This window comes from Vicugna pacos, chromosome 35 (assembly GCF_048564905.1).
Source record: "Vicugna pacos chromosome 35, VicPac4, whole genome shotgun sequence".
Classification (NCBI taxonomy): Eukaryota; Metazoa; Chordata; class Mammalia; order Artiodactyla; family Camelidae; genus Vicugna; species Vicugna pacos.
Window position 1 is genome coordinate 28,302,211 of NC_133021.1, and position 24,625 is coordinate 28,326,835.

The window sequence follows — 24,625 nt, forward strand, 5'->3', positions numbered from 1 at the left end:
GCGTCTGACCTTAGGTGTGAAACTGGGCTGTGGGAGAGGAGTGGGGAGGAGGTACCGCCTCTTAGCACATCCCAGTTGGCCGTGTGGCCAGGAGAGGAGCCCTGACTCTCTGGGGTTTGAATTGTGGGGGAGGAGGGGGTGGGATGGCTCTCTGGACAAGGTGACAGCCCAGCCCAGCCTCCCACATTGTCAGACCTCCCTCCTGGGTGAGTCACCCTGTCTGGGGGCCGGTGAGAATCTGATTGCGGAGGCTCAGGGAAAGCCTCCACAGTGATACAAATGGAAAGTAAGAAAAAAAAAAAAAAAGACACTCAGAGTTTGTAAAGAAGGAATACATTGTAGCTGAGAAAATTCTTGGCTGAGAAAATGTGGGGTGAGTCTTAAGGCCATTGTTGGAGGGGTTTTGTTTGTTTGTTTGTTTTTTCTTAATATAGGGAGCTATGGACTGGGAAGGACCAGCTGTCCCTACCCCTTGGGCATTGTGGAAACAAACAGACAAATTGAAAAGAAAACTTTGCAATGCAATTCGGAGTTGGTGGAGGGAAAGTGACAATATGAGGAATATAAAGACTTGACTGCATTCTTAAATCTTAAAATATCTAGACTGGAGGCTTGGAACCTACAGCTAAGAGTTTGCTGACTCAGAAACAGCAAGCAATTTTTTCAGTAGCTGCAGGATTGAAGAATCCTGTTGCCTCCCTGTAGAAGCATCCATGCAGATATCTGCGTACCCAGCACCTTGGGAGGACATTAGAAGAATTTACGATTTCAATCAGTTCGAAGATATTTCTGTGGAGTCTTGCCACTTTGTTTAATTTAGTCTAATTTCTAATTGTTTTAGTAGCTGGTAGATTTTAGGCTTATTCAGCAGTTGGGACATTTTGAAGGAAAGCTCATTTCTGATAGGGAGTCAGTAGAAAAGGGATACAAGAAAGTAGACTAGATGCCCAGAATTTCTGGCTGTTAAGTACTGTTGCCCATATCTACATTTTTTTAAAGTTTGTTTTTGCTTTTAAGTTTGTCATACTTAGGTAGAGACTCCTCAGGGACCCTCCAAGAGATAAAATGAAAGCACTGATGGTCTGTGGAGAAGAATTAAGGGAAGGACCTGTGACTGACGCACACGTGTGGTAGGAGCTGGTTGACACCATGGTCTTTTTTGAGTCTGTTCTTTAATTAACCATTTGGATACACCGATTTCTCTATTACCCAGTGGGGGAAGATGCCATCTGATCGATGGGCACTGCCCACTCGGTGGCTGGGACTGGCATTCGTTTCTGGCTCTGTTCACTTGACCCTTTGTGAGGCTGCCCACACGGTCTCAGGGACGTGTGCCTGTTTCCCCGTCCGGGAAACCATCAGCCCCTGTTCCAGGGACGTCAGCGGTTTAGGTTGGCTTTTTGAGGTATTATTCCAAATGCAAAAGCAGACACCCTGAATTACTCAGTTTAGTAAAACTCAGGACACCCAAGATAATAGTGCATTTTGAAAACTGACAATGAAAACGTATTAGGCAATGTCTTCTAAATGTTTAGTTTACACCAGCAATACCTGGCATCTGTAGGGTCCTTTTATTTCCCCAGTTTGTCTACGCTTCTTTTATCCCGTAACCTGTTCACAGCCTCTCCCCGGCCCTGACTCTCCACCCGCTCTCTGCGAGAAAGACCAGGAGGTAATATTCTCATTGTAAAATGTTGAAAAGGAGGCCCAGAAGAGCTGTGAACTATCAAGGCCTACAACTCTTTAGCTACTTAGCAAAGAAGACAAATTTCAGTCCCCGTCTCTGGGTTCTTAATCAAGGACTTCCGCTGGCAAACCAGGGCTAGGGAGCCATCGTCTGCAGGACTTGCGTTCACTTACATTTTATCGATGGGTCAGGGTGAAGGGGTATCTCCTCACCTGCTTTTGTATCTTCTTGTGAAAATCTGACATGGCTTTAAGAGCATTTCAGATCATACCACAAAACAGCCTCCTCTCTCCCCTCTCTCCTTACCAAGGCTCATTCATTCCTTGGTCCTTCTTCCTTCCACAACTGTTTGTTAAATACCTCCACCAGCCACCACGAAAAGGGCTGGAGATTAAAAAAAAATCATAAGTGCACTATTTTCCTTCTTATAATCCGAAAGGGGAAAAAAAGAAACGGATTAGTGCACTGACATTCTGTCTTCTGGAATTAGAATGTGTGTATCTTCTAAGAGATAAATCCTTTAAGGTAGCTAACTCATCTTAAAGGCTTACAAATCATTGAAATGCCTCAGTCAAGATTTCTTTGCTGCCTTATATTACCAGTCACTTCATCTCCAGTTTTAGGTATGGGCTAGTTTGGGATCCTACTTATTTCAATAGTTGATTTAGTCAGTCAGTCAGTCAGGATTCCTGGCAGTGGTTGTGAGAGACCCAGTTTTTGCAGAGATGTAGGAATTGGCATCTGGTGGTTGGTCCCCAGGCTTGTGAGCTTCTCTGAGCCTAAGCCCTGAGAAGACTCCAGCATTTCATAGAAAGGTGATGTGCTGACAGGAACAGACAGAGCCATCCATCATTTTTCATTCAACAAGTATTTATCCTTAAAAAGGGTGGCCCCTCAATGCCATGTCATTGCTATTAATTGGAAGAACACAGTTAGAGAGGTAGAAGTGGAAATACTATGGGGATAACAGCATAGTTTTTTTTTTTAAATCAGTTTGTCCATAGCTCTTTATAGCAGCTGATATGGCTTCTGAACAGTAGTTTTCAAATTTGTGCCCCAGAGTCTTAAGACATGCCGGAAGCCTGGGCTTAAGAGAGGAAAAATGGGAGGAGCCCAGTCCAGCATCCCTACTGCGACAGAATACGTCCATCTTGTTGTGATTTCTGACACCGCCAGCACTTTTGCCTTTGTGTCATCTGTCACACTGTTAACGTTCTCATCAGAGGATGATATGAAATAAGGGTTATGTTCCTTCTAATGATAACGTAGGAGCAGAAGTCAGTAGCTGCTGGGAGCAGCATCCTCCTGCTGACACAGCCGTAACCGTAAGCAATGGATGGAGATCAGCCATGGTCTCCTTTTGTGGAAAAAAAATACTAAAAATCAAGAAGCTCCAAGTTCTTGCTTTGTTTTATTTTGTATAAGCCCCTCATAGGTTGCATGTATCCTGTTTGGAGAGGGAGGGTGATCTACGTGCATGAAATGAAGAGCCAGAAAGTTCCAATGTCATGGTTCTCTCCTTTGGAGGAAAAAAAAGGAAGGGAAAAAAAATACTATACTGAAATAATGTAGGGGTTTTGAAATTCTTTTATCGATTGCATCTTCTGTTAATTCTAAGATCAGCCTGTATGGCAGAAGCTGGCCAGCTATTCATCAAACCGATTTCCTTTTCTTCTTGGGCGTGGTGCTAGGTTGAATATTCCAGTTAATCCCGCTGTTAGATCCAGCCCCATGCGTGTGTTCTGACCAATGGAAAGTGAGTGGAAATGATCTGTGCCCCTTCTGCACCGGCCCGTCAGAACCTCCCGTGCAAAATTCTTTGTGCTGTTTCTCCTGCTGCTGGATTGATGGAGATACGCACCCCTCCTCTTGGAGAAGATGAAATGACTGGAAGGAAGGCTCCTGGGCCCAGGAGTCACCCCTGGGAAGAGAGCAGTGATCGTGAACACATAAACTGTGCACAGGAAATGAATGTCTCCCACCTTGGAGCCGTTGTACATCTGGGGGCTTTGTCTGTCCCAATAGAGATGGCCATCATAATTTCATTAGATAAGCTAATTCATCCCAATTAGAGAATGGGATAGGCAGGAAGCACTTGAAAATTCCAAGAACAACAGAAATTCTAAACTAGTGTATGAATAATGTGGATGATCAGCTACTGGTAAAGTAGAGTAAGGCCAGATTTGCTAAGACTTACCTCGCCCATCCCCCACCTCCCAGCAAGAAGTTACTAGTATTAGTGTGGGTGCTGCTTAACGGCTTTCCATTAAGAGAATCAGAGACACTCCCTTGGTACAGGGAGGCAGCACAGTGTAATGATTCAGAGAACCAGATATCAAGTCAGACTAAATGCTTTTGTACCCTGACTCTGCAACTTCCTGTGTGACTTTGAGAAAATCACTTAATGTCTCTGTGCCTCAGTTTCCTCTCTTTTAAATGTAATAACAATACTTATCTCACAGATTATTGTGAGGATTACATAAGATGCTATGTAAGTGCTTAAAGCAGTACCTATCACATAATTTTTCAAAGAAGTATTATCTATTATCACTTGTAACTAACTGGCCCAAAGACACTCAAATTCTTCTTTAGTTTCCCCATTTAGAACCCAAGGTATATCTCTGCAAATTGGTACAATACGTGGGTCCAGACAGGATGTGGTTGGTTTATAAGTAAGAGTCTTCTGCCATCTCCACCAGAGTATTTTTGGCAATCTGTTGACAACTTTCTGTAGTTGGGCTCTACCCCTATTCATTCCATACGTGTTTATTGAGCACCTGTAATGGACTAGGAGCCATCCTATCTGTGGAGGATACCAGGTGAAAATTGCAGATTAGTGGAGACAGAGAAGTAAAGTAGGACTTCTGATGCAGTGTGACAGCTCTTGGTTTTTGCGTGAAAGTTGCTAGCGCTGTGGATGATGACTGGGAAGACTCGGCATGTGGGCTTCTTTAGGCTTTGGGTCCTGTGAGCTGTGGGCTGGAGCCTGGACTCATGGAGCCAGCATGCTCGGGCTAGCCCCCCTACTGCTGCCTGGAACACCATCCAACCTCTGCCAGAGAAAACGCAACGCTTTGGGAGTCAGGACCCAGGCAGAGGGAGATCCCGTGAAGAGAGATGCTGTGTTGCACTAAAGCAAACAACAGTCCCACAGCGTATCCCTAGCACAACAGAGAAACCCGAGGTGAACAGTGTCCTATCAGGGACGTCCCCCCACCCCCCGCCGTGTACACCAGGGCCGGAAGCACACCCAGCACACAGACAGTTACACACATCCCTGTTGTGTTTGACTAGCATTTGATCCATCACAGTTGGAATTTCCATCAACTTGCTGAGACCATAATGTGGATTTTTGTTTGGTAGACCACAATTTTGTGTGTATTGCTTGCCTGATTCATCCTGAAATCAAAACCCATCTCCCACATAAACCTGTCAGGTAGAACTCCCTCCCAACCATGAAACCTGTTCCTTTTTTAAATTTTCTGCCTCTCTGTATTAATTTCAGCTTAATAAAGCCTAATGGCCCTGTGATTCCAGGAACAGTTGGTTTCTGGCTAAAAGCAAAATAGAAAACTGTCCCTTTTAGTTATGTAAGGTGATGTGGCAAGTACTTGTTTCTGAGGAAACACGATCTATTTATAGCCAGGCAGCCAGAGTGCCCTGGAGCCCAAGTGCCACCTGCAGGGCTGAGGGAGGAAAACACACGGTCACAAAATCCAAACCTCGCTCTACAAGGAAGACAGAAAAAGTGAAAGGAGAGGTGGTCCCTCCAAGATACATAGCAAAGAGCCCAGCAGGATCGCTTGTGGATAAATATGCATGAGATCGCATCCTTGCAAGAGTTCTGATAAACTCCCTCCATTCCTGCCTTTTGGAGTTCTCAAAACTCCAAAAGTTTGTTATTTTCTTTTTTTTTTTCTTTTTCAGAGTGTGGAGACCCTCAAATTGTCCCCCAGAGCACTTGCTGCTTAATGCTACTGCTGGCTGATCTTTTAATGAAAAAACAGTGCTGTGCAAGGCATTCTTTGCTTTGATAAAACAAAGTGAATGTCACTGCAAACTGTGTTAATATATGAGGCAGGGAGGGACATTCTGCTTGACCACAGTCCTCACACTGCTCGGTGTCTGTGCTTTCCAGGAGAACTAAATGTCTGGCCCATGTGCACCCACCCACCTGTTCCTGCAGAAACATCAGTGCTAGTCTAGACTTAAGAGAATACTGATGATGAAGAAGATCAGACATTAGTCTTTCCATAGGCCATTGATCAAAGGAATCAGAGTAGAGAGAATGGAAGAGAGGATGGCTGGACCATCCCCATCCCCACGCTTGAAATTCATTCAGCTGCATGTGCTCATCAGGATTGGGGAAGACCTAGGGGAGGTCAGCCGCACACATGTCAGTGCCCCCAAGGGATGGCATTTACCTGGGTGAATTAATGCCCCACAATCCCAAGATCTAGACCATAGCTATTTCTCAGCACACCAAGAGTAGATCTTCTGGTCTGAATAGAATCCCATTCATCAACAGAGGGAGAAAACCACTTTATTCGTTTATAATGAAATATACAATTATCCAGGAAGCTCATGTTTGCTCAGCAGCTTGTTCTTTCCTGTTAGGCAAAAAGACCCCAAAAGGCAAACTGTCACGAGAGGATTGCTTGGGTGGAAAGAATCAGGGCAAGAGGCAGGAGTGGGATTTGTTCGAATGGCTGCCGCCATCAGGCTGTGGTAGAGGATCTGAACTCTTGGCCTCAGCTGCAGGCGCAGACCGGCCATGGTCCGTGGTCCTGGCCAGTGGGCCAGGACGTTGTGGTCCCGGATGGCCTGTCTGACCCTCTTCCCTGCATTTCTGTTGCTGCCTGACTCCCAACTCACCCTCAGAGGTGTGTTTCTTCTTTAGAATATTGATACAGATAGCTCTCCACTTTCTTTACAGACTTGTGTTCCCCGAAACACGCCCTTAGGTGCAAAACTTGACCAATACACTGACATATTTCTATTCCAGGGAGGTTTAAAAATACGTTAGTATTTATATAAATAGTTATATAAAAATATGTAAGATCCCTCAGCACCCTAAGCCTTTAGTCACAGTTTCCGATGTGATATTTCTGGCATTGCATATACTTCTTTGGTTTTTTTGTTCTTTCCTTTCATAACTAAATCCAAACAGTGGACAGCTGGAGTTCACTAAGCAGACAGTTGGCCACTTTTGCTGCCTTTAATGAGGCCCGTCTTTGTGTCATTTCCCCTCCATTAAGACCACTAGATCTTCATTTTTATCCCTAGTTGCTTCATTTGCATTTTATCATTTAACATTTATTTTTGTAAATAATAATAGAAAAAGGCCAAAAGTAGTCAAACAATTGAGCAAACACCCTTCTGTAGACAAACATAGTGATTGAACTCAAACTTGACTTCTGGCTAGAAGTCATTGCTGTAATGCCACGTTCACATGATTTGTCTGAACATCTAACTTGTGTATCCAAAAGGCCATGTCACCATATGTTACATGAGAAAGTCGTGTATTTTTAAAAGTTAAGTGTAGGAATGTTAGGGATGTTCATACCCTCTATCAGATTATACTTGGATCTTGGAGGGGCAGGACAGAAGGTATTTTGCTTATTCTGGTAAATTTAGTAAATAATGAATGCCAACTGTATGTCAGGCACTGTGCTGGGCACCTATTTTCAAGTTTAGGTAGTGGCAGAACTAGGGGAACACCTCTGTCTCTCACCCTCATGTATGCTTACAAATCATATTTTTGAAGTCATTTTCAAATCCCTTTAGACCAGAGAACATTTTAAAAGCAAGGAATTTAATCCAAGAGGAGAGGAGAGTAAGTATATTTAACCCAGAAATAAAAACATGCATTCAGTTGTGCTATGATATCATCGTATGTGTTTCTAAGACTCACTGTGAGATGCCAAATCACATGTTAAAAACCACAGAGCTTATGGGAGAAACAGTGTTAGACACACAACACTCCAGAAGTTCATCAGTGACATGTTATAAAGATGGGAACCTAATAAAAATAGCACAATTGTATGCATGGTAAAGAACTAAGAAATAAATAAACAGTTACCTTAAAAACTACCTGAAATTTGCTTGCGGAAGTGGGTGCAGGAAGAGTTGGAGCTTGTGAGTCACTGGGAGGAGGCAGGAGGAGGAGGAGGATCTGTAGTCAGGGGGAGAGTTGTAAGAGCGATGTGGGTGGTGGGGCTTATCACATGGGCAAATCTGAGGTAGCTTGTAGGATGTGCGTGTGTGCATTTTGTATGTTCCTACTCAGCTCAGTTCTTCTTTTGCTGAATGCCGTGTTGCTTACCTTTTTCAGAATATTGACTGACATTTGCTACTGGATAGTTTTGTGTTGTGGCAGGAGCTGGGGGGAGCTGTTGTGCTCATTGTAGGATCGTCAGCATCCTTAGCCTCTGCCTGCGAGATGCCAGTAGCAACCCTAGTCATGGCAGAAGTGTCTCGGGACATTGCCAGATGTCTTCTCGGGGGCAAAATTGCCCTGATTTAGAACCGACCTAGTGTTCCTCACAGACAAGATTGCATATATGCAAATAGGAAATTATGTGATCTATCAGTCATGTTGGAACAAGTTCATATTTTCAAAGCAAGTGTTATATATAGCAAAAATGACTCATTAAATTTAAAATAATGAATTTATGATTGAAATGTCAAGGAATCATTTGAGTTTTAAAGACTGAACTCTCTTTTGAATACAACAGAAAGATTAATATAAATTAAAAATAAAAATGGAAACAGGTTGCACTTTAATATCCACAGAAAATAAACATGTATGGCTATTACAATTGGAGTTTAAACTAATTTAAAGAAAACAATTCAATAAAAGGTGGAACATACACTTAATGTAATTAAAGTATTTTAAATTAACAAATAAGTAATATACATACTTCTAGTTATGAACCTCAGAAAGTGTTCGGTTTATCCGGGACAACCATAATAATAAGCAAAAATGTTAAGCAACAGCAAAAAAAGAATGCCGTTAATTTAGAAATAGCCCAGTGACGATGTACATTTCATAGTCTATGTTTCATATTATATTTGGTTTAAATTATAGATTAGGAGACATCTTTTTTTAAAGCAGTCTTTGTATTGGTTTTAAGTCTAAAAATTACATTTTGATTTTCAACATTTACGCCAACTTTCTGGTACATTTTGACAGCCAATCTATACTTTAATAATGAACTACAAAGGTAATAACAAGAAGCTCTTAACTGCTTGTTCTTCGTGGTTGCCTGTGTAATTAGTCTATTGTGTAAGGAACTGGGATTTCCTCATGTGAAAAAAACAAATCATTTCCAGTAACTTATTTGGTGCCAGGCAAATCAAAGTAATAGAAGCTTTAGAAGAAAAGTTTATAAAGTGCATTGTTACGGAAGAACCGCCTCTTACTCAAGGCAATTATCTGAAATTTTGAAGTCATCTTTCCTCCTTCCTAATGAGAATAATACATACTCTTTTTTTGACAGGAAAATAAAATGCATTACAGAGAAAAATTTTTCCAGAGCTTGAAGAAATAGACTCTGCCCTGAAACCATGAACAATTTATAAAACATGAAAGAGAGTAGTAAATACTAAAGTATTTTTATGGACTGTGCTCAGGATTTGAGTTTTTTCTTTTTTTGAGCGGAGGAACTGTGTCTCCCCATCCTACTCTACTGCTCCTCTTACAGAGTCAGAGAAAGATGTAAAGCTAATTAAACCTGTGCATCATTTCAGCATTGATGTATGGTTTGGGGACTGATTTCTAGTTTTTTAATTACTGAATTAATTGTGAAATTATTTGTGAAAAATGCAATCTTGAAATTGAGCTCAAACAGAACTTTTTATTATTCATAGCCATTATGTGGTTTCTTTTTCAGAGCAGATAGAGGAAATAGTATCAGAATGAGTCTTAAGCATACCCACTCTTAATGTTGGTTTGGTCACATCTAAATAAAGTATGCTGTTTGGCTTTTGTACAGCATCGGAATGCTTTTTGTCAACTCTTGTTTGTATTGTGCCATTTGCTCCAACGATGGTACCCACAGGGCAGCAGTCTTGTGCCGAGGAGAAGGGTTTTAATTAGAAGGCACACAAGCCACCAGATGGCTCCCTCAGGTTTTTAAATCTCCACTTGGGTAAGTAAATTGACTTGCCCTGAAAAAAATGACTTGAGTAAATCTTGAATAATGCCCTCAAGTCACAATATGAGCAGGTGTTCATAGTTTCAAGCTGAAGTGATAGGTCTTGAACTGTCAGGGGTTGTTATACAAGAGCCTCAAGATGGTTTTACCACGTGCATCATGACTTATCATCTTCACTGGTTTTTCTTTTTGATTATTTTTTCATTCAAAGTTGAAAAGCCTCACATCTCATTTCTTTTTCTTCCTTTTAAGTTTTCCCTACTGAATGTATGATGCCTTTGGAGTCTCCTGGCTGGCGCTAACCGTTCCAAATGTGATGGGAGTTAACCCTCAAAGCAGAATGTGGAGGTTGTATTGCTCGTATGACATCAGTATCTCTGCTAATTTTGCCTGCTTTCTTCCCATAGTCCTCAAATTGGACTCTTTTCCAGCCACCTAGAACTCCAAAACCTGATGGGATAGATTCTTTAATCAAAGAGAGACAGAGGAAACAGATTATGGGATTGTTTTTTCATTGTGTTAAGAACACTTGACATGAGATTCACTCTCAACAAATTTTTAAGTGCACAGTAGAGTATCATTAACTATAGGCACAATGTTGTACAGCAGATCTTCAGCTGAATAAGTTCTAGCTGTTTGATAACAGCCATTCTAACAGGTGTGAGGTGATACCTCCTTGTGGTTTTGATTTGCACTTCCCTGAAGATGAGTGATGTTGAGCACCTTTTCATGTACCTGTTGGATATCCATATATCTTTGAAGAAATGTCTATACAATTCCTTTGCTGTTTTTAAAATCTGGTTATTGATGTTTTTGCTATTGAGTTGTAGGAATTCCTTATGTATTTTGAATATAAAACCCCTTATCAAGTAAACAGTTTGCAAATATTTTCTCGTATTCTATATGCTGCCTTTTCATTCTGTTGATTGTTTCCTTTGCTTGTAGATGTTTTTGAGTTTGTTGTAGTCCCACTTGTCAATTTTTGTTTTTGTAGCCTGTGCTTTTGGTGTTATATCCAAGAAATCATTGCCAAGACCAATGTCAGAGCAATTTCCCCTATGTTTTCTTCTAGGAGTTTTTATAGTTTCAAGTCTTAAGTTTAAGTCTTTAATTGATTTTGAGTTGGTTTGTATGTAAGATGTAAAATAAGGGTCTAATTTCATTCTTTTGCATGTGGATATCTAACTTTCCAAACTCCATTTTTTGGAGAAACTATCCTTTCCCCATTGTGTATTCTCAGCACCCTTGTATAAGATCAGTTGCCATATATATGTTGGTTTATTTGGGGGCTCTTGATTCTGTTTCACTGATCTGTATGCCTAGCTTTAGGCCGGTGCCATACTGTTTTAATTACTGTAGCTTTGTAATATATTTTGAAACCAGGAGATGTGATGTCGCTAGCTATGTTTTTCCTCAAGATTGCTTTTGTTATTTAGGGTCTATAGAGGTTTTATATGAATTTTAGGATTGCTTTCTCTCTTCCTATAAAAAAAAGTGCCATTGAGATTTTGATGGGAGTTGCATTGAATCCATAGATGGCTTTGGGTGGTGTGGACATTTTAACAATATATATTAAGTCTTTCAATCTATGAAGATTGGAAGGATGTGTTTCTGTTTACTTGTGTTTAACTTCTTTCATCACTGTTCTGTAGTTTTTAGTGTACAAGTCTTTTACCCTCTTGGTTAAATTTATTCCTAAGTATTTTATTCTTGCATTTGTAAATGGGATTGTTTTCTTAATTTCCTTTTTGGATAATCCATTATTTAGTGTATAGAAACGCAACTGAATTTTGTATGTTGATTTTGCATCCTGCATCTTTACTAAATTTATTTATTAGGTCTAACAGTTTTTTGGTGGAGGCTTTAGAGTTTTTTACAAATAAGATTATGTCGTCTGCAGATATAATTTTACTTCTTCCTTTCCTATTTGAATGCATTTTATTTTTTCTTGTGTAATTGCTCTGGCTAGGACTTCTACTACTATGTTGAATAGCAGTGGCAAGAGTAGGCACTCTTATCTTCTTCCTGATTTAGAATAAAAGCTCTCATTTTTTAAATCATTGAATATGATATGAGCTGTGAGCTTATCATATGTGATCTTTATTATATTGAGGTAAATTCCTTCTGTGCCTACTTTGCTGAGGGTGTTGAATTTTGTCAGATAATTTTCCTGCATGCACTGAGATGGTCATCTGATTTTCATCCTTCATTCTATTAAGGTGGTATATCACAGTAATCAGTACATATCCTGAACCACCTTCACATCACAGGGATCAGTTGTACTTGGTCATGGTATATGATCTTTAATGTGCTGTTGAATTCAGTTTGCTAATATTTTGATGAGTTGTCTTTTTTTCTTCTTTTTCTTTTTTTTTCTTTTTGCATCTGTGTTCATCAGGGATATTTGCCTGTAGTTTTCTTTTCTTGTGGTGTCCTTTTCTGGCTTTGGTATCAGTGCTATCCTAACCTCATAAAATGAGTTTGGGAGTGTTTCCTTCTCTTCAATGTTTTGGAAGAGTTTGACAAGGATTGGAATTAATTCCTCTTTAAATGTTCGGTAGAATTCACTAGGGAAACCGTCTGGTCCTGAGCTTTTCCTTGTTGGGAGGTTTTTGATTGCTGATTTCATCTCTTTGTTATTTGTTCAGATTTTCTACTTCATCAAGATTCAGTCTTAGTAGGTTGTATGTTTCCAGGAGTTTATCCATTTCTTCCATGGTATTCAATTTGTTGGTGTATAATTGTTCATAGTGGTCTCTTATGATCATTTTTATTTCTCTGGCATCAGTTGTAATGTCTCCTCCAAAGTTTCTCATTGAAGATTCAACCTAAGAACTGATGAGAGTTTTGCTCGTTTCAGAGATGCACCACTGAAGGGCTCATGGTGTGGATTATCAGAATGATGAAAGGATCTGAAAGAATCTGTGAGGAATTCACCTGATGTTTCTGTGATCACCTAGTGTGAGACAGGGAGGAGTAAGCAGGCTGAAATGAGCAAGAGGATTCAACCATAATCCTCTTCTCTTTTTAGGGTTAGAACTACTTTGTATTGATCTTACCCAGAACCATTCACTAGAAAACACTAGGGACTTGGAAAGAACCAACCACTAGCCCTGAACTTCTGCCTCCCCTGTGAATCTTACTCCTCTCCCAGTGAACAGGTTTTACTTAGCGAGTCTCTTTTGCAGTTATCCTAGGGCAAAACCTGTATACAACACTCTGTTAGCAGTTGTAGGAACCTGAAAATAATTGCCTGTTTCTGGCTTTTGATTCCAGTCCTCTGGGAAGTATGGCTCAGAAATTTACATGGGAGTGCTTTAAAGCAGACCTCAAGTTTTAGTACACATTCAGAATCACCTGGAGATCTTCTTGAAGGAAAGACTCCTGGGCCCCACCTTCATTCAGTAAATCTGGGTGGGAGAAGAGGCATGAATTTGCATTTCCTTGAGCTCCCAGGTGATGCTGATGCTGCTGTTCCAAGGATTCCCCTGTGAGTAGCAAGACCTTTAAGAACATACTTCTGAAATTCAGTTGTCACCTCTAAGGAGAAATGCTTTCTCAGGTCAATAACAGTGATGCCACAGCAAACCATTTGCAGTTGGAACCACATGTGATTTTAGGTGACCTGAGGCTTACAATTTCAATTAGGGTGTAAGAAACCCAGCCTGGTCCATCTCCAGAATTTCTAGTGAGGAATAACTCTTGGAGTTTCAATGAGAGACAAGAAGGGCTTCAGACCACCACCTAGGGATTGCCCCTACTGGTTTCACATCTTCACTGACATCCAGAAGAAGATTGAGACAATCTCAAGACATTGTCCCATTAATGTCACAGAAGAATGGATGCCTGTTGTTGGACATGGAGAGACATGATGAGTGATGTGAAACGTGGCCTCTAACAAGTCCCTTCAAGGCATTCTTACTAATCTTTTAACCCAACCATTGTTGAACAGCAGTGAGACCCAACGTTGACGTCTTAGATAAGGTGACTGCTGACAGATTCTCTAATCTCAACTGAAGTAAACACTGATCCATTGTCCCAAGCCAGTGGCTGGCACAAAGCCCTGATTGTCTTAACAGAGGTTTGACATGGAAACGGAAGACATTCAAGCCTTTTTTTTTTTTTTTGAGAATGAAATGCTACAGTGGAGGGGGAAATAAAAAACTTGTTTCTCTTGAATGGCCCCCAAAATTCAATAAGGATTCCTGTATAAGGCTTCTCAAGTCCCTGGGAAGCTGGCGGTTCTCGGCAGGTTGTGCCAAGGAGCCTGTTGCAATGTGTAATCTTCCTTTAGTATTTTCAGCCTTAGAATTTATTGCAGCCCAAAGACATACTTCAAACCATTCTTGTGAGTAGTTCTCAGAAGCCAAGAGCTACACATCTATCGTCTGGAATTTATTAATTCATTCAACAGAGACCTTTGGCAAGGCTCTGTGAGATCATATGCCTTAGGCCTTGACTCATGGTTGGATGAGGTGTAGATGTTTACCCAAACAGTTTCAGGTTGGTGTGCGTAGCAGGCGTTCAGCCATCCCCTGGAGGCTTGGGAAGCATCAGTGATGGAGAGCCTGGACTTGCCAGGAGAGGTGCAGGTGAGTCAGCCTGGGAGGAGGGTGAATTTGCCAGGCACAGCCAGGATCATCAAAGTCAAGGGACCAGGGTCTGGAAGGCGTGGACACATGCACATTTGGACATGGGGATAGAAACCATTGACAACTCATGGGAGTCTCCTTGCCTCCCTCAGTTTCTGACACTTTGCAGTCACCCAATAAGTAATTTGAGACCGATCACAATACTTTTTCTCAAAATACATTTTCTCATCCTTGATGAGAGTGAGCAAATTCTCTGCTTCTGGCTTCTTCCATAGCCAGGTTATAAAAACACCTTCTAGAACTCTATATTAGGAAGAATGGAATTTCATCAGGAGTGTTAGGAAGATCATTTATGACTTCATTCTGCACTGTTGGTAGTTGGTCAAAATCTGGGCGCCATGGTATTTGCTGGCTCAGAGCTTCATAGTTCAGTCTTGCTTTCTCTGGCCACCATTCATTCATATATTTGCTCATTCATGCATCCAAAAAATATTTGCTGAGCATCTACTAAGTGACACACCCTTTCTCGGCACCAGGACTACAGCAGCGAACGGAGCCGACTAGGACCCTGCTCACAGAGCTCATATCTAGTAGAGGGAAACCCAGAAATCAAGTTGGCACAGGAATGATCCAGTCCTTTCAGACAGTAATGAATGTTGAGAAGATCTGATGGGAGAAGTGGGAGACGGTAGGTTTGGGGGAGCCCAGGGCCTCCCTCCTATGGACAAGCACTCATTATCGACACAGTGCTGGACTCTACCTGTCAGAATTCCCCATGCAGACCTAACATTGCGAAACAGAAGTTTTTGTAGGAATTTTTTTTTAACATTTTTTACTGAGTTGTAGTCATTTTACAATGTTGTGTCAAATTCCAGTGTAGAGCACAATTTTTCAGTTATACATGAAAAATGTATACATATAATCATTGTCACATTTTTTTCGCTGTGAGCTACCACAAGATCTTGTATATATTTAAAAATTCGTAGGAGTTACTTACACCCTTGCTGGTTTCTAAGTGCAGGAGATTCTGTAACCGGAGGGCAAGCTTTAGGTGTATTACAGCTGTACCTTGGCACCCTTGGATATAACAGCAGAATGTGGTTGCTGGACAAAAGCAAAACTTGGTAAATCCGCTTTAAAGAAGGCAGTTGAATACGTTGTTACAGATGCTGAGAAGTTCTTGCACTTAAAGGCTGTTTGGGGAGGTGTTACTACTTAGAAGCACCTGATGCCTGGGATTTAAATGTAAAGAGATGCTCCTTTTGCCTTGAAAGGGATAAAGGCCCACCCAACCACCTTCCTCAGGACCCTCCCTCGGGTCTAAGAGGTGACCTAACGTGCTCTGTCTGTGTCCCGGCTTCTACCGCTGAGATGCTTGATGTGATCGTGGAAGTATTAAAGCCATATTTCCTTCCATCCAAGTTTCTGAAAGATTTAAACTTCTCAAAGAATAAGTAAGCACATTTGTCCAGCAGTTTCATGCCATGCTTCTCCTCAGCCACGTGGTTTGGGGAGGAGTTGGGGAGCCTGTCTGCTCCACAGTCCTCTGTCTGTGAGATCGGCCGCAGATCCCTGTCCTGGCTTCTCACCAGACTGCCACGGGCTGAATTAGAAAATGCACGTGAAAGCACTTTGTGGTCACGACTATGGAAATCCTCACCGATGTAAGGCACTAGGATGCTCCCGTGTGATGGCATCTCAAAGCTTCTTTACCTCCAAGTGCAAAGACACGGTGTCTTCTCCCTAAACAAAAGGACAAAGTAGTCATTTTAAAGAGAGGGATTAGCAGATACGCACCACTACATATAAACCAGATAAGCAACAAGGTCCTACTGTAGAGCTCAGGGAACTGTATTCAATTCCTTGTAATAGCCTACAATGAATAAGAATATAAAAAGGAATATCTGTCTGTCTATCTATCTATCTATCTATCTATCTATCTATCTATCTATCTATCTATCTATCTATCTGAATCACTATGCTGTACACTAGAAGCTAAAACACATTGTAAACTAACTATACTTCAATAAAAATAAAAATTAAAAAAATAAAGAGAAACTAAATGTAAATCAGGCATAGGTAGAATCTAGCTCCCAGGCTGGGGGTTGCCAGGGGTGGGAGGGTGAGGGGTAGGAGAAATGCGTGAAGGGGTTCAAAAGGTATAAGGAAAAAAATATGGTGCATTACTGAGAAATTGGAGGAAAAAGTACTTAAAATGCATGAGCCTAGAGGGTCTTGTTCAGGATAGTTAAATTTCTTGAACAGTCTGTTAACCTCATAAATTGTACTGTGACACCGACATTGAGTATAGCACTTTATTATTTCTCCCCTGGAAGTATCTTTTGAATTTAGAAAAAAATTTCCTTTATAAAAGACAACAAAAAGACCCAAAAAAGCCTGCCAAAAAAAAAAGAAAGAGTAAAATGTAAACTCTACTCAGATGTATTAAAATTTTTTTCAAAGAATACTCATCCAGAATAGTGAATAATCAGACAACTTTTAACAGCTCCCTTAAAAAGCTGTAAGTACCCACCAGCAATGTCAATTAATACTTTATCTTCTCAGGATTCATCTTTCCTTGTCGGGGGATCCAGCACGTAAGAATACTATCATAAGGCATGTCTGCACCTGTTCCTGGGAGGGAAGGGATATAAACGTTTCCGAAATGGACCATGTTTTCCTAGCAGATTAGACGCTGCCGAATTGTATGGTGTTTGTATAGAGTGTTTCTCTCTTTAGTGAATATTCCCGATTCACACATGTTCAAGGTCAGAACCCTTTTAATGTACTTCTGAGTACTTTTAGCATCGGAGGCACACTCAAAATAACGTTTGCTCTGGAGGATTTCCAATTTTGTTCCACAGTTGATGACCACAGCAGAATGAAATTTTGGAGTTGGATATTGCATATGTTTAAAATGGATGCCCCCCAATATCTTTTTTATCATTTATTTTTTCTAAAATTCCATGGTTTACATAACATACTTACAGGCAACACTTAAAATCTTCAAAACAAAGTAAACGGTCATTTTTCTACTCTCCCCACACATTGCAAACACATTGAAAAGGAATTCCCAAGGGGAAAGTTTTCAGTATTTCATCCATATGCACAAACCGTATGCTTTTTCTAGCTAATAAATAGTTCATCAGGATTATTGCTTAGCCTATAAAGTGGAATTGATGACATTTAAGGTTATAAAAGGAATACTGAAGGCTAATAGGAAACAGACTTCCAGACTGTCGGCATTAATTAGATCTGGTTAGGCAGAATTCAGAGAGACAGTTACCTAAAAACAATTCTGCGGAAGCCACCATCAGAATATGTTATTATCACTAGTAGTTACTTATAAAACTCCTGGTACAGAGCAAAGCTGTGCTAAACTCTTTATATTATTCATTAAACCCTCACACCCGCTCTGGGATGGGTGAGTGGGCCAAGACTTGGGGAGAAAAGTGATTTGCCTGAGTGATAGAGCTTGGGTTTGCTCTCATGTCTCCTGGGTCCGAAGCTTTACCTAGGATGACTGGTTTTCAAAAAGTGGGGAGGGTTTTGAGTTCCCAGTTCCCACCTAAGTTTCCATCAGAAAAGCTTTTTAAGAATTCTTTAAAATTTCTTTAAAATTCTTCTGTAGTTGCTTGTGCATCCGGGTAAAAGTTCACGGGAACCAGGGTAGCTCTGGGCTGGGTTTCTGACTTCCCAGGCCGGGGTGAGGACAGTTGTGTTCAAACCATGCCCCTGACAGCCGTGCCTGCGATCACATCCAGACCCTCCGTCTACACAGTCCTCTGACTGTTCTACCCAGGGGCTCTGCAGCGTGCAAAGGAGAAATGGGTGAAGGGGTGAGGCCAAAAAAGCCAACAGCTGGGGCTTCCCAAAGAAGGGGAGCAGAAATAAGGCTCGTTTTGATTACCATAGACTGCAACTTAAAGCCTTCTGCAGACTTTTAAAGATAATCCCCTTCAAGTCCAGAAACGTTAGAAAGATTAAGACTCAAAAACATCCAGCCAGGATTTTGTTTGTCGTCTGAGGCTGAGTAATTGCTGAGGACAAAGCAGCTATCACAAGTCTGTTCTGATATTCAATAGTTCTTGAAATCTTGCTTCAAGTAGCTTTTGTACTGACAGCATGTGAATTCGAAGCAGTCTGTGTTTTGACGTCTGTGCAGAGATTCTGTACAGTGTGTACTGAGCCATTATATTTCGCAGAACAAGCATGATCACGGGGATGATAAATGCAACGCTCACAGGCAGAAGTGGCACACCCTGGGATGAGGGTGTCTTTGGGGCACACTCTTCCACACCATGTGGCGGCCCTCAAAGTCCATCACAACGGCGAACACAGCTCTTAGCACCAAGGCCATGAGGCTTATTAAATGTTTTATTTGGTTTTGCACAAGGTCAGATTCTGGGGTATACACTGTAGATTGTACGATGCATCTAAGAGCCACAGAATGTTTAAAATGTGGCATGTTTCCAAGTAGCTCAGAGCCATTTAAACTGGAAGAGACACTGAAATGTCTCCCTGAGAGCACAGCAGAGATGCCTCCCTAGCGCTGAGCCGCGATTCTGGACTTGCATCGTGCGTGAGGGGGCTGGTACCGTCACGGCACCGCCTGTCTTGCTAAGTGTGGCAGATTTGCAGCTTTTGAAATTCAGGGTCTGAGGAAACAGTGCATGTCTTTCCAGCAATCCATCTTGTGCTGACATCTTGCAGCGACAGCCCTGTCTGCTGTGTGAACCCAGGGGGCTGCTTGTACAGATCCTTGGGCAGGACTGGGTATGCCTGTACAGGAATTGTGTGATAATTTTAGCCCGTTAGCAGAGCCCCTTTCTGAGGGGACTCGCCACTGCAGGGCTGAGACAGCCTGTGATGGGGAATTGGCACCAGGGCAGAGCTCAGTGGCTTGACATGGTCCATGTGTAGGAACGGGAGGCTAGGAATTAGCCCTTGGGAAGGAGCGGTGCTCCACTGCATTATCCGTGTGGTAATAAGACCAAGCCAGCGACCTTGCTTCTAAAACCATCATGAGGAGATGCTGTCTTTGTGCTGTTGACGGCTGCCCGGGATGAGGCAGACCGATTTCTCTATCTGCCCCTTAAGCTCCACTCACTCGACCTCCCCCGGCCCCTTGGCGTTTTCATGCTGCAGAGCTGCACTGCCAAAGTCAGCGATTCCACTGAGGTGGCTGCTGTTGTCTGGCTTTCGATGTGTGTGTGCGTGTGTGTACCCGTGAGTTTCTGACCTCACTTACTCTTTGGTCAGTCGCTTACCTAAGAAAAGCCTAGAAGAGATTACAGTGCTGGAGATGATGACACGCAGTCTCACTGCTTAGAATGTGCAGCCATAACAACTACAGAGTCTATAACAAGGAGAAAAAAAGTTAAAGGTAATCCAACACATGGGCAATCTGAAAAATCATTGAAGTTAGCCTTCCAGCCTCACTCAGGGCATCAGTACTCTGACGGCTGCCATCCTTTGTGCCCGCGTGTCATTCTGGTTGGGTGTAATATTGTTTCCAGAACAGTGGAGTTTTGGAACAAGAGACAGGGCAGTTCTGTGTATGTCTTTCATTCAACAAATCTTTTTTTTTCTCTCTTTTTAAAAATTATTTATTGATTAATTTTACTGAAGTATAGTTGACTTATAATGTTGTGTTATTTTCAGGTACTTAGCAAAGTGATTCAGTTATACATGTATCTATCTATTCTTTTTCAGATTCTTTTCCATTATAAGTTATAAGATATTGAGTTTAGTTCCCTGTGCTGTACAGTAGGTTCTTGTTTGTCTACTTTATATATAGTAGTGTATATCTGTTAATCCCTAATTCCTAATTTATCCCTCCCCTCCCTTTCTCCTTTGGTAGCCTTACTTTTGTTTTCTGTGTCTCTGGGTCTGTTTCTTCTTGGAACGCTGAGTTGGAAGTGTCTGAGACATACCCAACTGGAGAGTTCGAATAGGCAATTCAGTACATTTTGGCTAGAGGTGTGAGCTGTAGAGAGGCATTGACAGTTTTATCTGTGACCCAGGATGAGGTCCCCAAGGTAGTGAGGCTAGACAGAGAGGAGACTGAAGACCGAGGCCTGTGCTTCCCAGCATTTAGGGGCTGGAGACAGAGGAAGAGTCACAAAAGGAGACTGAAGGGGAGTGACTGGTGAGTGGGGCAGAAAACCCAGAGCAATAGATTGGAAAGTGAGTCAAGAAAGTGTTTCAGGGAGGAAGCCAAGGCCATCGGTGTCCCCTGCCACTGGTGGGTCCAGGAAATTGAAGACAGAGACTTGATGGCTGCGTTGAGTAGTGGAGAATCGCTACGTTGGTGATTGTCAGTGATGTGCTAGGTAGGGCACAGGCCTGATTGAAGGTGAGGGGTTCAGAGAGAATTCTGCAGAGAGGATTTAAATTTGAGTGTAGAGGGTGTATTTTTGCTTTGCTACCAAGGAGACAAGAGAAATAGGACAGTAGCTGGCAGGGGAAGCAAGATCAAGATAAGAGTTTTGTTTTGTTTTAATGAGGAAAAGTTCAGTGTACTTGTATTTCAGTGAGGGTGATCCTCAGAGAGGACAGGCCGACACTGTGGAGGGAGGTAAGCAGAGGTGTTCAGACCGGGCCCTTGAACCAGGGAATGAGATCGGTGCCCAGGCTGAAGGATTTGCTTTGGAAGGATCAGGCGTAGGTAACTACGAAAGGACAGAGTGACTTGGTGTGGATGCTTTAAAGGGTGAGAGTCTGTGGACATTCTCTTCTGATTGTTTCAGTTTTCTCAAGAGAAGGAGGAAACCAACCAGGTCATTGGCTGAAAGTCTAGTGAAATAGTGGTTGGAGGAGAGGAGAAGGTGGGAAGTGGATGTCTGCCTGATGGAGTCAGAACGTGTCAGGAAAGAGAACACGATGCCAGGCAGTGTCGCAGGTCAGCACGGTCAGGAGTTTAAAGTGGGGCCCTCGGGTGCTCGTGTGTCATCTCCTGCCGTGTTCAGCTGTGCGGGGTCAGGCGCAGAGTAGGCAGAGTTGGATCAACCAGGGTCGTAGCTTTGACGAGTAGAGGAGACAGGGGAGGAGCAAGGGTGTGTGGAAGGGGCAGTTGTAATGACTGGCTGTGGAACTGAAGCTGGTTAAAGGAGCGAGAGAGAGCGTGGAGGTGAGCAGGGACAGTGAAAAGATGACAGATGGAGAAGATGGATTGGGAGGCCCGAGGGGCCTGAAGGATCCCTGGAGTCGGGCACTAGAGGGAGTGGGCTGGGAAGCTGCAAGGTGGCGATCAGAGAGGAGGATGCCTGATGTGAAGATTATGGATCTGAGGGGCGCTCTGGTGAAGGACTTGAGAGACTCAGGCCTTCAGAGACTCAGGATTCCAGGGAGCTGGAAGTCGGGGAACAAGGATTCAACCTCCAGCTCCCGGGATGTTCACCCCTGCCATCCGCACAGTGACACGGGCAGAGGCGTGTCTCTCTGGAAGGAGTTGGACACTCTCACTCAACATGGGGCCAGCCCTCTGTCTGCGGCCTTTGGCCCAGGTCACCAAACCCTACTTAGAATATTCTGCTCTGACCTTGGAGCAGGGAGCAGCTGGCAGCCTGGCAGGTTCTAATCCCCACAGAGTTATGCGGCGGCACAGTCAGTCAGTGTCTTTCCTTAAAAGAAACAGAAAGAGAGAGGGAGGGAGAGAGAGAGGTGGAGAGAGAGAGAGAAAGAGATGAAATGAAAGGTACTTGCCCTCAAAAGGCATGGAGGACACAGTACATATTATTAAATGAAGGAAAGCATCTGAGAAGGCTGCACGTGTCTGACTACAGTGGCATTCTGGAAAAGGTGGAACTATGGAGATGGCAGAGGATCGGCGCTGGCCTGGGGTTAAGGGGATGGGGTGAATAGGCAAAGCACAGATGACTTTTAGGGCAGTGAAAATACTCTGTGCCACTGTCATAGTAGAGACATGCCACTATTTGTCCAAGCCCATAGAATGTACACCACCAAGAATGACCCCTAACGTCAGCTGTGGACTCTGGGCGACGATGACGTGTCAGTGCATCTTCAGCGCATCAACATCATCAGTTGCAGCAAGTGCACCATCTGGCAGGGGCTGTGGATAACGAGGGAGGCCATGCATGTGTGAGGGTCGGGGGAAACGGGAAATCTCTATACCATCCCCTCAGTTTTGCTGTGAACCTAAACCTACTCTAAAAGAAAGTCTATTTAAAAAAAAAAACCCAACAATAAACCCTGAAGTCCTCATACCCACCCCGCCCCGTACCCCATTGCTGGAGGGTTGAGAGCTGGCTGGCAGCACGCTCAGGTTGCAGGGAAAAGAAGGCTAAGCTGACTTTGATTGAAATTCCACTGTAGGCACGTTGAGGAATTTTAAAGAAGCGCTGAGCCAGTGAATGCTGTGGATTCCCTTTGTTCAGATTTGGCACCGGCTGGAAGCCTCTGCCGTGGAGGACAGCCAGACCTGCAGCCCTGAAATGTGCCCTCTTTTCACCCTGAGATCCCCGTGACCGTGGTGCCAAATGCCAGGGCTTCTGCCAGCCCCCGGTGCTCCCAGTAACCCACGAGCCCCCTCCCCGATGGGGAGGACCGTGCTGTCACTCCCCTCTCCTCCGCCTGTCCCTCCCTTTCTCCTCTCTGGCACAGCCTTTTACTACCTCCTTGCCTTTGGAGTGTTATGTGTGTTCCTATGTTTCCATGTTACTAACTAGCACTCCTTCAGTTCGGCTTGAAACACTCCTTTCAGCACTTCTTGTGAGGCAGGTCTAGCGGCTGATGGAAAAGTCTTTCTCTCGCCTTCATCTCTGAAGGACAGCTTTGCTGTTGTAAAGCATTCTTGGTTGGCAGCTCATTTCAGCACTTCGTGCGACTGTGTCATCCCACCGTCTCCTGGCCCTCAGGGTGTCTGCTGAGGAGCCGCCTGATAGCTTTATGGAAGTTCCCTTACAGGAGAGGAACTTTTTCCCCCTCTTGCTACTTTTAAAATTCTCGTTGTCTTTGGTTCTAGGCAGTTTTATTATAACGTGTCTTCAAGAGTACCATTTTGGGTTGAAATTTGGGGAGAACTTACGAGCTTAATGAATTTGGATGTTCAGATTTCCCCCCCAGGTTTGGGAAGTTCTTTGCCATTATTTCTTTGAATAAGCTTTCTGCCCCTTGTAGGTTCCAATAACGTGTAAATTATTTCTCTTAATGGTGTCCATCGTTCACATAGGCTTTCTTCACTCTTTGTCCTCCTCTGAGTGTCAGGTGCATGGAGCGCTGGTGGTACCCAGGGGTGAGCTGATGGATTTACAGGTCGTCTTCCCTGTGGCTGATGGGTGGGCTTCCTGATGGAGTGAGCAAAGCTGTTGGTGGAATCCGTGTCCCTTTGCCCTCCAGGAGCCCAGGCTGTCATTCCTCTAGCCTCTCCCCGCCCTGCAGTCACACAGCACGCCACTGCTTTGTGGACAGGCTGGGGGAGACGTGGGTCTCTTTGACAGTGTCCTGCACGACTGGGGAAGCCGGGCGCTCACTCGCACGCCCTCACTCTCCCTTCCTGGGGGAAAGCACAGGCTGAGAAGTTCTCCCTCAGCTCTGAGCTGTGCTGACTGGGGGAGGCTGACACGGGCAAATTGAAACCAGTCCTCTGGCCCTTCTCAGTGGATCCAGTCTCAGATTTTATTTTGCTCCGGTGACATGCTAGGACATCTCCTCTGGAGCTCTGGACTTCCACAAAGGCACTCTCAGCCTGGGTGATTGAGGGTTTTGGGGGGTAAGAAAGTAGAAAACTCGTGTTGCCATTACACAGATGTTTTTGAGAAGTAAAGACTGACAACGGTTAAGAGTTGAAATACGTTATTATGCCAACTGGTTTTCCTAACTTGTTAAAGTGTGATTCAGTAGCATGGTGACAGAGCAGTGCCGTTTGCTAGTTCGTGGCGTCATTTGGGGCTTAATTTTCCTGATTTCTCACTGTGTGTTTCTCTCTCTGTATCCAGCCCCTCCCTTGGTCCCCTCCTCTCTTCTCGGGCAGCGCTCCCTGGCACCCCTGGTTTGGGGTTGTGGGAAGGCGTGCACAGAGGCCAGCCTGTAGGGGAAATTCCACAAGTAGGAGAGTGCTGTGTGTTGAACATGAATGATCCACTGATGGAGGGACCACATCAAGGGGGAGAGACAAGATCAGAAGCAGAAGATGGAACCAGGGAGGGAGACAGGACAGACCAATG

At 43.3% G+C, this 24,625-nt stretch overlaps 1 protein-coding gene across 5 annotated transcripts in view; it reads left to right on the forward strand.

The window, feature by feature from the left end:
• The window catches only part of CAMK1D (calcium/calmodulin dependent protein kinase ID), a 341,195-nt gene that overhangs the window by 246,333 nt on the left and 70,237 nt on the right, over positions 1-24,625 (forward strand). Inside the window, exon 1 of one of the 5 annotated variants that reach the window (XM_072954897.1) lies at positions 14,899-15,126. The exons of the other annotated variants lie outside the window; for them this stretch is intronic. Within the exon in view, the coding sequence (XP_072810998.1) occupies positions 15,092-15,126 (35 nt within the window). The 5' untranslated portion in view covers positions 14,899-15,091. Of the gene's footprint in view, positions 1-14,898; positions 15,127-24,625 lie in introns of those variants that run through there. 5 annotated transcript variants of the gene reach the window in all.